The sequence below is a fragment of the Mus musculus genome, chromosome 4, assembly GCF_000001635.26.
Source record: "Mus musculus strain C57BL/6J chromosome 4, GRCm38.p6 C57BL/6J".
NCBI classification, from domain to species: domain Eukaryota; kingdom Metazoa; phylum Chordata; class Mammalia; order Rodentia; family Muridae; genus Mus; species Mus musculus.
The window spans coordinates 135,313,730-135,326,676 of NC_000070.6; the positions used below are offsets into that span (position 1 = coordinate 135,313,730).

General features: G+C 47.0%; 1 protein-coding gene across 30 annotated transcripts in view; it reads right to left on the minus strand.

Annotated features, from left to right (window-relative positions):
- Positions 1-6,754: 6,754 nt before the first annotated feature.
- The window catches only part of Srrm1 (serine/arginine repetitive matrix 1), a 32,794-nt gene continuing 26,601 nt past the window's right edge, over positions 6,755-12,947 (minus strand). For 19 of the 30 annotated variants that reach the window (XR_003954981.1, XM_006539026.3, XM_030253660.1 and 16 more), the window contains 4 exons: positions 11,090-11,551; positions 10,185-10,380; positions 8,561-8,770; positions 6,755-7,725 (listed from right to left, as the gene is read on the minus strand). Coding sequence is in view for 28 of the 30 variants with exons in the window: in XM_006539026.3 (XP_006539089.1) it covers positions 7,618-7,725; positions 8,561-8,770; positions 10,185-10,380; positions 11,090-11,551 (976 nt within the window). In the remaining 2 variants the exon portion in view is untranslated. Of the gene's footprint in view, positions 7,726-8,560; positions 8,771-10,184; positions 10,381-11,089; positions 11,552-12,947 lie in introns of those variants that run through there. The other 11 variants (NM_001369072.1, NM_001369069.1, NM_001130477.2 and 8 more) reach the window with 2 other exon arrangements.

The following is a 12,947-nucleotide window of genomic DNA, read 5'->3' on the forward strand; positions in this document are numbered from 1 at the left end:
ACAAACAAGCCACTGTCCTAGCTTTTCATCCAGGTATGTCCAACCCTTCCTCTGTGGTGGAGCAAAGGTCGCTGTGGTGACCAGCTGACCCCTTATCCCTGTAGTCATAGCAATGACATCAGCAGACACACTCAGAGACAACCAGGTGTGTGGCAAGGATCCTGGACCCGCCGCTCTTCACTCTGAGAGAGGTGGAGAGGTCACGAGGACTCATTCGCTCCCCTCTGCCTCCCTTGAGGTCACAGAAGGAAGGGAAACTGAAAGCAGAACTCTATGATGCGATTCTCGTGAAGCCATCCCTCAGAGATGTGGGACTTTTGGGTGACACAGCTTTCTGAGTCGCCCACGCCTGTGAGTTTCCCTGCACAATGCTTCCATCAGGAAGTCTGAACCAAGCTGGACTCTGGGTGAGACTTTCTTTTTTTCATTTTGGGGTGTGTGTGTGTGTGCTCAAGAATGCATGCACATACTTCTTTTGTTTTTCAAGACAGGGTTTCTCTGTGTAGCCCTGGCTGTTTTGGAACTCTGTAGACTAGGTTGGCCTTGAAACTCTCAGAGATCCACTTGTCTCTGCCTCCTGAGTGTTGAGATTAAAGGCATGCGCCACCTTGTCTAGCTGCGTCTCTTTTTTCAATGCCTCATCAGTGGCCTGCCTTGTCCTAAGAAAAGCAACACAGCGGCTACACCGGGACCTCCTGCCGCCTCTGGTTGAGCCACTGTGGCAGCCACGTCTTCACCACAGTGACAGATAAGCCCTTGTCAATGTCTCTCCCTGAGTCCGTTCTGCCACCCGTTTTGTCATAGTAAAGGATACAGTCACAGGTCTTGACAGCGAGTCCCTCGTGTGACCTGTAGCACCCAGATATTGCATAGCCCCGTTTTCCATCAGCACCTGGCCCTGTGTCCTCACTGGCTTCCGGGAGAATGCGTCAGTGATGGTGGTTCCTCAAATGTCCTATCATTTGTCAGAAGTGAGTCCGTAGCATTATCAGACATACCAACTCAGCCTGTACATCCATAAGGGGCACCCAGAGCCCCAGAGAGAGATAAGGGCTTGCCCAAGCTCACCAGCAAGGGCTGACGGGAACAGGTCCCAAGCTCTACCCACATGGACACATAGCTCCTCCACCTTCTTCCTGAAAGGAGACTGGCCCAGGTGAATGTTTAAAGGCTACATCCAGGATGGGAGATTCATGCCTGAGTCAGTCAGTCCCCTAGGAAGGCCCAATGTTCTGAGTCCTCAGTCCACAGAACTGTGAATTTCACAGAGGCAGAGAGGCCATGGATCAGTGGACTTTGCCTAGTTGTATGATAAAATACCAGTGTTTGCCAAGGGTCTGTCTTTATGAGCCTGGGTTCAGCTCTCAGGATTGCACTTGACAGGTACAGGTTGTAGTGGTTTGCATGAAAATGACCCCCAGGTAGGCTCCAGTGTTTGAATTCTTGATGCTTAACTGGTGGAACTGATTGGGAAGGATTAGGAGGTGTGTCCTTGGTAGAGGATGTGTCCACCAGGAGTGGGCTTGGAGGTTTCAAAAGATGCATGCCATTCCCAGTATCTTGCTCTGTGTCATACTTTGCAGGACCACGATGTGAGCTCTCAGTTGTTCCTGCCCTTGTGTTTTGTGTTTTTGTTTTGCTCTGTCAGCGAGGACTCTAACCCTCCGAAGCTGAAGCCCATTTAACCACTTCCCTTTATAAGTTGCCTCGGTCATGCACGTTTTATCACAGTAATGGAAAAGTAACCAAGACACAGGGTGAGTGGCCTGGCAACTTCCAGCTACAGCCATCAGCATGGGGGAAGTCTGGGCGGGCTGGAACTCGAAGAGTCTGCTGACATCCCATCCCTTCCAGAGCAGAGGGCAGGGAACTAGTGCTGGATCGCTGGTGCTCAGTTGCCTCTCTCCGCAGGCAGGACCCAGGGTCTGCTCACAGTGAAGAAGACTCTTCCCTCTTCAATGATATCAGGCTGGAGAGATAGCTCAGTGGTTAAGAGCACTGACTACTCTTCCGAAGGTCCTGAGTTCAAATCCCAGCAACCACATAGTGGCTCACTCACAACCACTTGTAGTAAGATCTGACGCACTCTTCTGGAGTGTCTGAAGACAGCTACAGTGTAGTTACAGATAATAAATAAATAAATCTTAAAAAGAAAAAGAAAGAAAAAGAAATGATATCAAGGAATACGAGCCTGCTGGTGAGGAACTGAGGCGTCCTGACGGCTGCAGCGTGAGTGGGGCCATCTGGGTCCCCAGTGTCAGTCAGGCCTCCTGCCTAACCCTAAACACTGTAACAGCATTTTATGATGGATGCATCAAAAACCACACGCCACTACTGCGGACCTAGATTACTTCAAATCTCCAACCTCCTGAATTGTGTCAGGTCGTGCCATTTTGAGGCAGGATAGCCATGCAATGAAAATTAAGGGGCCACAGGAAAGGCACCTCCCACTCTAGGCTGTCACTGACGTCAAGGATCCCATAACAATTATGATTTGTTATGAAGGCCGCCTGCATATACATGATGGTCCATTGTTTGTTCATTTGTTTGGAGACAGGGTTTCTCTCCATAGCCCTGGCTGTTCTGGAACCAGCTCCATAGACCAGGCTGGCTTAGAACTAAGAGATCCATTTGCCTCTGCCTCCCAAGTGTTGGGATTAAAGATGTGTGCCACCATTATTTGGCCCACGATAATCCTTTTATGTAGATATTTAAAACTAGAATGTGAAAAGATGGGGCTGCAGAGATGGCTCAGGGATGAAGAACTCTCGCTGCTCTTCCAGAGGACCTGGATTCAATGACTAGAACTTATGGGGCAGCTCACAACAGCCTATATATATATGGGTACACTGTAGCTGTACAGATGGTTGTGAGCCTTCATGTGGTTGTTGGGAAATGAACTTTTTTAGGACCTCTGCTTGCTCTGGTCAGCCCCACTCGATCAGGTCAGCCCTGCTTGCTCAGTCCCTGCTTGCTCCGGCCCAAAGATTTATTATTATACATTAAGTAAGTACACTGTAGCTGACTTCAGACGCACCAGTAGAGGGTGTCAGGTCTCATTAAAGATGGTTGTGAGCTACCATGTGGTTGCTAGGATTTGAACTCAGGACCTTCATAAGAGCAATCAACGCTCTTACCTGCTGAGCCATCTCACCAGTCCACTGCCTGTAATTCTAGTTTCAGAGAACCAAGGCTAAGTATGCACATGGTGGGCAGACATTCCTGTAGGGGAAAATTCATACGCATTGAAAAGAGATATCAGAACGGCAGGGAGCCCGGCTTAAGCCTGAGCGTGTATGGCCTTTTGCTCCTTCCTAGATTCAAACTTGGAGTATTCCAGGAATCTCACAAATGAGACTATAAGAGACCCTGTATACAATGAAAATGTCTCAGCTTCCCCGAGTCACCCTGTGACCCATGCCCCTTCTCAGCGCGCTCTAGAACCTGCCCTGTCATCTTCAAGGCTCTTATCAAACATCTAAGCCCTCATAAGCCCTCCAGGTCCTGTACGCTAGGCCACTGGAAGGACACTGAGGCGGATGTTCCCTCTCGAAAAGCCCTCACACCTTTAATCCTAGCACTTGGGAGGCAGAGGCAGGCTGATTTCTGAGTTTGAGGCCAGCCTGGTCTACACAGCAAGTTCCAGGACAGCCAGGGCTATATAATGAGACCTTGTCTCAACAAAACAAAACATAAACCAAAACCACTCCAACAGATAGACGGTAAGTGAGCAGTTGCAGCGGAACAAACCTTACCCTTGAGTTTGAACCCCGGATCTGATATAAAGTGGGAAGAATGGGCTTTGTGAAATTGTTCTGACTTCCACATGAGCACTGGGGCACACATAAATGCATATTTATACAGCATACACGGATGGAAATGCACTCAACAATATTAAAAATAAATAACATCTGCTAGGCATGGCGGCACATGCCTTTGCTTAATCGCAGCTCTTGGAGACAGGGCATGCAAGCTATCGGAGTTGAAAGGCAGCCAGGTTCACATACTGAGTTCCTGGCCAACCAAAGCTACATAGATGGCTCAGTGGTTGACAGCAATGGCTGCTCTTCCCAGAGGACTGGGTTTTAATCCCCAGCAACCTTGTGCAACCATCTGTAACTCCTGTCCTGGGGAATCCAATGGCCTCTGAGGGCATGCACACAGGAGGTACAAACAAACAAAGACATATGCATTCAAGCAAAATATCCACCTCTTTCCTTTCTCTTACACACACACACACACACACACACACACACACACACACACACACACACACACAGAGGAACTGAGTTCAAGGTCATCCTTGACCATGCAGCAAGTTCATGGTCAGCCTGGGTTATATGAGATCCTGCCTAAAATAACAATAAAAAGAAAATGACCAAGCAAGCACAGGAGTCTTAGGACTGCACAGTATGCCAGCTCACTCTGTGGCCAAGCAGGGACTAGGCGCCACCTAGTGGACAAATCTGAGGACAGCTGGGACCAGGAAAGAATGGAAAGCCTCTGTGCCTATCCGGACACTGCCAAAGAAATTTGGGGTTTGTTTTTTTAAGACTTATTATATGTAAGTACACTGTAGCTGTCTTCAGACACACTAGAAGAGGGCATCAGATCTCATTACAGATGGTTGTGAGCCACCATGTGGTTGCTGGGATTTGAACACAGGACCTCCGGAAGGGTAGCCAGTGCTCTTAACTGCTGAGCCATCTCTCCAGCCCAATTTTGGGTTTTGCTTGGTTGAAATTTGCCATTTGATAATGGAATATTTTTTCCCCTAAGGCAGGATCTCACTATATTGCTCTGATTGGCCTGGAAATTGCCTGGAAATTGCTATGTAGATCAGGCTGTCCCTCCACTCCCAGTGGGCTCCGTGAATGACTACGATGTACATGTGATGTCTCACCTTACGGTTTTATGCTGATTCACCATTTAATTTATGAGGACACTATAGAAATGATGCTAAACAGAGGTCCAAATTCTAGTAACTTCTATGTTCAGAAATGGGTCAGGAAACGATGGCCGAGCCTTCAAGATGAAGACGGTGCCGAGGAAGCTGACCGCCTCCTGTGCTTGAGTCCAGTTAGTGCTGCTGGCTGAGATGCTGACTGATCTTGCTGGCGTGGCCTTGTGCAGTAACTCTAGCTTCTGTTGAGTTCACAAGCAACTAACTAGGGGGGAAGGCCCTTCTGCTGTTGCCTAAGTTACAGACATGTGCTCCATTTTTGAGATGGGACTCAAAAATGAGTAGAGACTGGGTTAGCCTCTAAACAGCTTCAACTAGCTGTATAGGCAAGGACTGCTGTCAGGTTTCAGTTGGAAAGAATGAAAGCTCCTGTGTTGCATGGGTCAGCCACAAATGTTCCAACTGTCAGGCTAAACAGAAGCAAATACTCCGACTGTTTATACAGGGAGTCCGCATTGTAGTCGCTCAACACTGCTTCTCCTGTCTCACACGGGGTTGGTTTCCACATGGAAGAACACAGAAAGCTCTGCACATGAGACTATTCCCAGCTCTAGAGTCCTCTAGGATTGTCTTCACTGAGTACCTTGTTTCTTCATTATAACTCACTGTAGGTTCCATGTAAAACCAGCTCACTGCTTAAGTCTTTTGATTTAGTTTAGTTTTTTTTTTTTTGAGACAGGGTTTCTCTGTGTAGCCCTGGCTGTCCTGGAACTCATTCTGTAGACCAGGCTGCCCTCAAACTCAGAAATCTGCCGGCCTCTGCCTCCTGAATGCTGGGATTAAAGGAGTAAACCACTACAAAAGGCCCCAGATTTGTTTTTTTTAATTTCACATGCATTGCTGTTTTGTCTGCACGTTATGTCTGTGTGAGGGTGTCCGATACCCTGGAACTGCAGTTACAATCAAGAGTTGCCATATGGGTGCCGGGAGTTGAACTCGGTCGGGTCCTCTGGAAGAGCAGCAATACTTCCAACCACTGAGCCACCCCACCTCTCCAGTCCAGCTCCAGATTCATTTTTAACGAGAAAGCTGTCTTTATATGTGTAACTTTAGGGTAAATGTTGGGGATTATAAAGAAATATGTGGAATCATTAAATTTCCCAGGTTTTTTTCACTGCCCCTCTCCTGGTCACTCCACCCCCACAATTCTTTCCCCGTTCCCCTTCCCTTCTCTTCTGAGCTGGTGTGGGTCCAGATTCTTAATCCAGGGCTTTCTGAAGGGGCCTTCTAGGTTCGAGCCTGGCCCTACCGAAGTCTTAAGTGTCTGTCTTTTGGTTAAAAGTCATAAACAGGGCCGGGCAGTGGTGGCGCACACCTTTAATCCCAGCACTTGGGAGACAGAGACAAGTGGATTTCTGAGTTCGAGGCCAGCCTGGTCTACAGAGTGAGTTCCAGGACGGCCAGGGCTATACAGAGAAACCCTGTCTCAGTCAAAAAACAAAACACCCTTAGGCTTTCCTGAAATTCAGATGTGGGCATTTTGTATTCTAGTTTCATCTATTAGAAGTCACAATCAAATTTATCTGTGCCTCCAAAGACTAGGCTCAGACTTCTGGTGTCACAAGCTTCAGGTCCAAGTGCCACCTGGGAGGTCCTTCACACTGACACCATGCCCTGCTGTAAACTGCCTCTCTCCTCACCAGCTTTCCATGTTCCAAGAACACACCCCCCTCTCCCTTGCTGACATCTCTGCAGTTAGTTATTTCAGTAAGAAGGGGAGAGCCTGCGACATCACTTTCTATTTTCCCTGAACTCCGTCCTCCCCTGCAGGCGAATAAATGTGAGTGGCAATGTTCTTAAATTTAGAAATTTATTCTGTTTAATCCACAAGCTTTATATAGCTTTAGTTAAAAAATAAAATAAAATAAAACAGTGAAACCAAGACACTGTCCAGGCCCTTCCAGCCCGCCAAATACACGAGCTCTTCAGTTGTGGGTACCAATTGGATGAGTAAGGAGAAACATGACGGGAGCCACCGGGTTCCATAAACAAATTTCTATAACTGAAGGGTCCATCCTGGGTCTAGGGAATCGCCTTTACACAGAGAAGAAAAGGGCGAAGGAAACAAAACAACCCTACCTGGAGGAGAAACCCAGATCCAAATCAGCTTAGGCTGCGCTGTCCCACAGGGCAGCCCTGCAGCTCTAGGGCTGGGATCCTGCCACACAGCAGACTCCACAGACAAAAGAGTGAACACTCACTCGTTCATTCAAACTTTTGTGGTACTTCAACAGTGGTCTCACTTCTGGGCAAGCTTACAAACCTATACAAGGTTGGAAGCATAATTTATGTGGATGCTAAAATTCAAGAGAAAAGGGAGGAAAACAAAACAAAACAACCTCTTGGGAGAGGTAAGGGCATTTAAAGGAACCACAAGAATGCCAACAATAGTCAAACCCCCTTTTTTAAAAAAGAGATTTTTTTTTTGGCATAAAATATTTCACTCTAAATGTCAATGGAAGAATGTCACTAATACACCGTGGACGCCTTTGTAATGTAAATCCATGCCCCCCATTTTTTTTAAACATGGTGAACTTCAACCTAGCAATTATTACAACAAATGTTATAGTCTAAAGCTCAAACACATTTTAGCAATTTTGAAATTGAATTGAGTACAAACCAAATAAAATTTACAACATAACAAACATGTCCGCTTAGGACTGTGGGGACACTTGAGCCTTCCGCATGGACCGCAGGGCCTTCTCCCGCAGGTGCCTCTCTAGGTCATCAAGGTTGTCATCTTCAGCTTCACTCTCAGTCTCCTGAAAAACAAACCCAACCCAGGCACATATTAAGTCTTGAGACACAGTGGGGCCCGAGTACAGCAACTGCACAGCTCTGCACACACAAAAGCCACCCAAAGCTCTCGAGGCAGGGCTGCTTTGTAGCCTAGGCTTGTTTAGAATTTGTTATGGTGCCAAGATCAGCCCTCCCAAGAGCTGGGCTTACCACCATACCCAGTACAACGAGAGCTAGGGAATCAGATCCAGTCCTTGAGCATTAAGTTAAGTAAGTCCCCAACCAACTGAGCTATGTTCCTATGCTTACTATGCAAGCACGCGGACCCTGTAAGATGACAGCACGCCTGCAGCGCCCCAGTGCTGACAGTGAGCTCTAGGCAAGACAGCTTAGGGAGCCTGCCCCAAGCCCTGATGACTTGTGTCCCATCCTAAGGAATTAACTCTGCAAATGACCCTGGATTTGTAAAGTGCAATAAAAATAAGAGAGAAAGAGAGAGAGACATCAACGGCCTCTACATGCACACTGATGGGTGAGCACACACAGACCCTACTGTCATCAGTTACTCTGAGACGCCCCCACTTTTGTCCCTTATGGGAAGTTTTTTTTTTTTTTTTAAATTGCACTTATTGTGTATATCTAGGGATGTGGCTCAGTGGTAGCATACATTGCCCAATCTACATACAGCAAAAGGCCCTGTGCTGTCCCTTGAACGTAGTTGTAAAAAGTTGAAACACATTAAGTTTTTTTTGAAGCCATTTGTACTCTTGATTCTGGCAGGTCACCAAGAAACATCAAAATACTACAGAGAAAAAGCACAACCACTTCTCAGACAGCAGGCAGAGGCGGTGTGAATACCTTCCTGGGCTCTGGTGCTGCTGCAGGCTCTTCCTGTGCTGATGTGGTGGTGGCAGCAGAAACAGCTGCAGGGGCTGCAGTAGCTGGGGTGGCTATGGTCACAGCCTTCTCCTTCTTGTGTTTTTTGTGCTTCTTGTGTTTCTTATCCTTCTTGTGTTTCTTGTCCTTCTTCTTCTTCTTTTTCTTCCCACCTCCTTCTTGATCAGAATTCTAGAAACAGTGAAGTAATTGAGGTGATTAAAATCCTTCTTTTTTGGGGGGGGGGGCTCTGAGGGAATTTCAAACAAATGGATGTTTTACAGTTGTGCAAAGACAACTGGCACCAATGAGGGCACTCTCAGAGAAGTGAGACACACACTAAAGCCAGGGTCCACCCACAGCCAGTTGGAGAGTCTCAATGCTGACCGACTCAGTACAGTTTCCTTACTAACTCTAAGCCAAGTTCCCAGATTCAGGATGTGAGTGGGTGACAAGAGTTGGGGTCCTGAGCAACACAAGTTGCCTTCCAGCTCCTGACCATGAGCATTCAATGAAGAGCAATTATAAACCTCTGACAACACTTAGCTAACCACAGCAGGATTCCAATTCGCAGTGCCATTAGCCCAATACAATGCCAGGATAAACTCAACCACACACATTTAAGAGTGGGAGTGGTCTGCCTCACTCCTCTACAGAGATGTCCCTCTTACAGGAGTTAGTCCTTCCCATTTACCATGTGCATCCTCAGGTTTTCAGGCCTGGAAGCAGGTGCCTGAATTGACTGAGCCGTCTTCTAGCTCAGATATCCCATTACAACAGGGCAGAGTCTCCATAAGCCCTGGAAGTTACGCCCTCATCTAGTAAGATCCCCAATCCTATCTTTGCATCTACCGAACACCATGGGCTACCCAAACTGTCACCAGTGCACTTCAAACACAAGCTGGCCTACAGCCAGGCAACGAAACCTAATCCCAAAGCCAGCAGCTCGTGCCAGGCACTGAGCATCGTAGCCGTTTTTACTCTTCAATAGCCTAGAAAGAGAATCAAAGAGATTCTCTAGAACATAGATAATTCTAGAAAAGAGAATCAAATCCCGATTCAAAGTACAGTTTCTATTGCACATTAACCACTTCCATACTACAAGATTCAAAGACTACTTAGCCGGCAGGGCAGCAGCAGTGCACTCCTTTAATCCCAGCACCGTGGAGGCAGAGGCAGTAGCAGTCTGATCTATAGAGAGTTCCAAGACAGCCAGGGCTGCACAGAGAAATCTGTCTTGGGGTGGAAAAAAGATTTAACGGAACCACCATATTCTAGGTACTGTCTTTACATTAAATTTATATAAATTATTTTAACTGAATCTAACTTGTAACTTCATTTTTTTTGAGACGGTGTAGCCCAGGGTAGCCTCTGGAATGCTTAGGATTAGAAGCATGTTACAACACTGGGTTTGAAATTTCTATTCTTTTAAAGAATTTCACCCACTAACTGGTCTTTTTGAGGTATAATCACAAGGCCAAAGCTGAGGCTCGTCTTGAACTCCTGACCCTGCTTCTGTCCACCGAGACCTGGAATTGTTAAGTACTGTCCCCCACCCCCAGCCGACTAATTTATAAAAGATGTCCAAAACCAGGTAGGCACATACCCGGGCAGGGGACAGGCTTGGTGTTGGGCTCTTAGCCTTTTTGGCTGGTACTGCAGGTGACCAGTTTGTGGAGGGTGACTGAGACTGCACAGGAGAGGGAGGTGCTGGCGGCTTTTTAGCTGCTGGCTCAGGAGATCCAGAGACAGATCTGGAAGATGAAACCCTTCTTACGGACTGAGGGCTTGGTGAGGCAGCCCTAGACAGAGAGGAAAAAAAGACAAAGTTGAGAACACACTCCAACGACACACACATCAAGCTTTCTGTCATCCAAGTGTTCTCCATGGTCACACATTCCCTACAATTCTGCCACTTTCCTGACGGGTCATCCTGTAGCACAGTAGTGACACCAGTCTCTCACGTTCCTAAAGTATCAGCTCTGTTATCAGTCTCATGTGCTTGTCAGGGGCTGGAGAAATGGCTCTGGACTGGGGTTCATGTCCCAGCACCAACACAGCTCACGGCTAAGCACAACTATCGTTTCAAGGGAACTGACATCTGCTTTTGGGCTCTTTGACACCCACAAGAAGTGGGCATACAGATACACTTACAGGCAAAATACTCATTTACATAAAATAATACAGAGGAGTTCCTGAGTCTCCTGATGCTAAGAACCAAGAAAAGCCCTCTGGAATTTATGCTACAAGGAGCAAAGTAGGGAAAGATGTGAGCACTACCTAAAGTTTGTACCATCACTATTATTGGCCTTTTGAGACAGGGTTTCTCTGTGTAGCCATGGCTGTCCTTGAGTTCAGAGACCTGCTGCTCTGCCTCCTTAGTGTTAGGATCAAAGGTGTGCCACCACCAGCTTGCTTATTATTTCTGTAACTGTTCAGTAAGAGAAAGGATTCTTCTACATGTTATACAACTACATATTCCTAACAAACAAAAGCATTAGGCATTTTTACTTTTTTATCTTTTTGGGCTCCGGGGTCCTGGAGACTCTCCTAATAGGCCTAGTACTTGGAGATGGGGACTGCCTTCCTTGGGGTGACGCTGAAGCTCCTCTTCGTACAGGGGGAGGGCTTGAGGTCTGAGGAGCCCGAGGCCGTGGTGAGGGCGAATGCCGTTTGTTTGGTTGTGGTGAGCGGGCCTCCCGGGTGGATCGGCCTGGGGAAGACCCTTTCCTATGTTTTGAAGATAAGGAGGGCGAGCGTCTCTTGGTGACTGTGGGGCTTCTTTGTTTAGGAGGTGGAGAGTGGGAGACCCGGCGCTTTGGTGGTGGAGATGGTGATGCCCTTCGCTTGGGCGGGGGCGGGGGGGAGGCGGTTCTCCTCTTTGGAGGGGGGGAAGGAGAGTATCTCCTCTGAATGGGAGGAGAGTATCTTCTTGGAGACGGTGAGCGGCGGCGTGGGGGAGGAGAAGGGGTCCTAGAAAAAAACAACACACCGTTAAGATGAAATGGACAGCATCCAAAAAAAAAAAAAAAAAAAAATCAAGCTCACTTATTATTATTGTTGTTTGAGCATGTCCATACACCATGCAAGTTCAGGATAGACATCTTGTGGAACCAATTCTCTCCACCCACCTTTATGTACATTCTGGGATCAAACTTAGGTCACTTTGGTTTTTTTTTGTTTTGTTTTGTTTTTCAAGACAGGGTTTCTCTGTGTAGCCCTGGCTGTCCTCAAACTCAGAAATCCACCTGCCTCTGCCTCCCAAGTGGTGGGATTAAAGGTGTGCACCACCATGCCCTGCTTGGTCACTTAATTTATTATATATATATGTACACTGTAGCTGTCTTCAGACACACCAGATGAGGGCATCAGATTTCATTACAGATGGTAACCCAGAGCCATCTCTCCAGCCCCTTGGTCACTTAGTTTTATGGCAAGCACTTTCACCCACTGAGCCATCTTGCTAGCCAATCCAGAATCAAGAAAATTAATTGAATAAAAAGAAGTAACTAGTCGGGCTGGAGAGATGGCTCAGCAGTTAAGAGCACTGACTGCTTTTCTGAAGGTCTTGAGTTCAAATCCCAGCAACCACATGGTGGCTCACAACCATCTGTAATGAGATGCCCTCTTCCAGTGTGTGTGAAGACAGCTACTCTGTACTTACATATAAAAAAAAAAAATCTTTAAAAAAAAAAAAAAGAAGTAACTAGTCATAACTATCCTGTAGCTAGTACTCTGTCAGGAGATATTTCAAAGCAATACACATACCTCCATGACTGACAAGAGGATACTGTGTTGTGTTTAATGGAGAAAGTTGAAATTCTCAGAAACAATTTAAATTCATCAAACCAAGAGAATTTACATAATTATATAAAACAAAGTACTGTTTCATAAGAGAACCTCACATGTGTTGTGCAACTGTGAGCATCAGCTGTTGCCAGGCAGTCTTTACTGTGTTCTCTGTGACAGGAGCTGGAGAGAGGGCTCATATCCCCCCACCTCCTCCCACCCCACCCCCCAGTGTATCAGTTGACCTGGAACTTAATACAATTTAGGCTGGTTCCAAACCAGTGTTGATCTTCTGCCTCTACCTCCTAAGAGCTGGGATTACACACAGCCCATGACTGACATTTCTGAAGAGTTCTAACCTCTCCCTTCATGGAATCCCCTTTTGACTGGGACTGCTAGCACTTGCAGTCTAGGGTCCTACATGATTGGCAGGAGCATCACCAAAGCTTTCACAGTGCGCAAAATGCCAACAGGTTAGTGCAGCAGCTAACGTGCACAACATGGTAGCTTCAGAACTCCTGTGGCTGTGCAGCCACTGATAGTTCTCACTTCCCGCACCCTAGATATCCATCTGTTTACT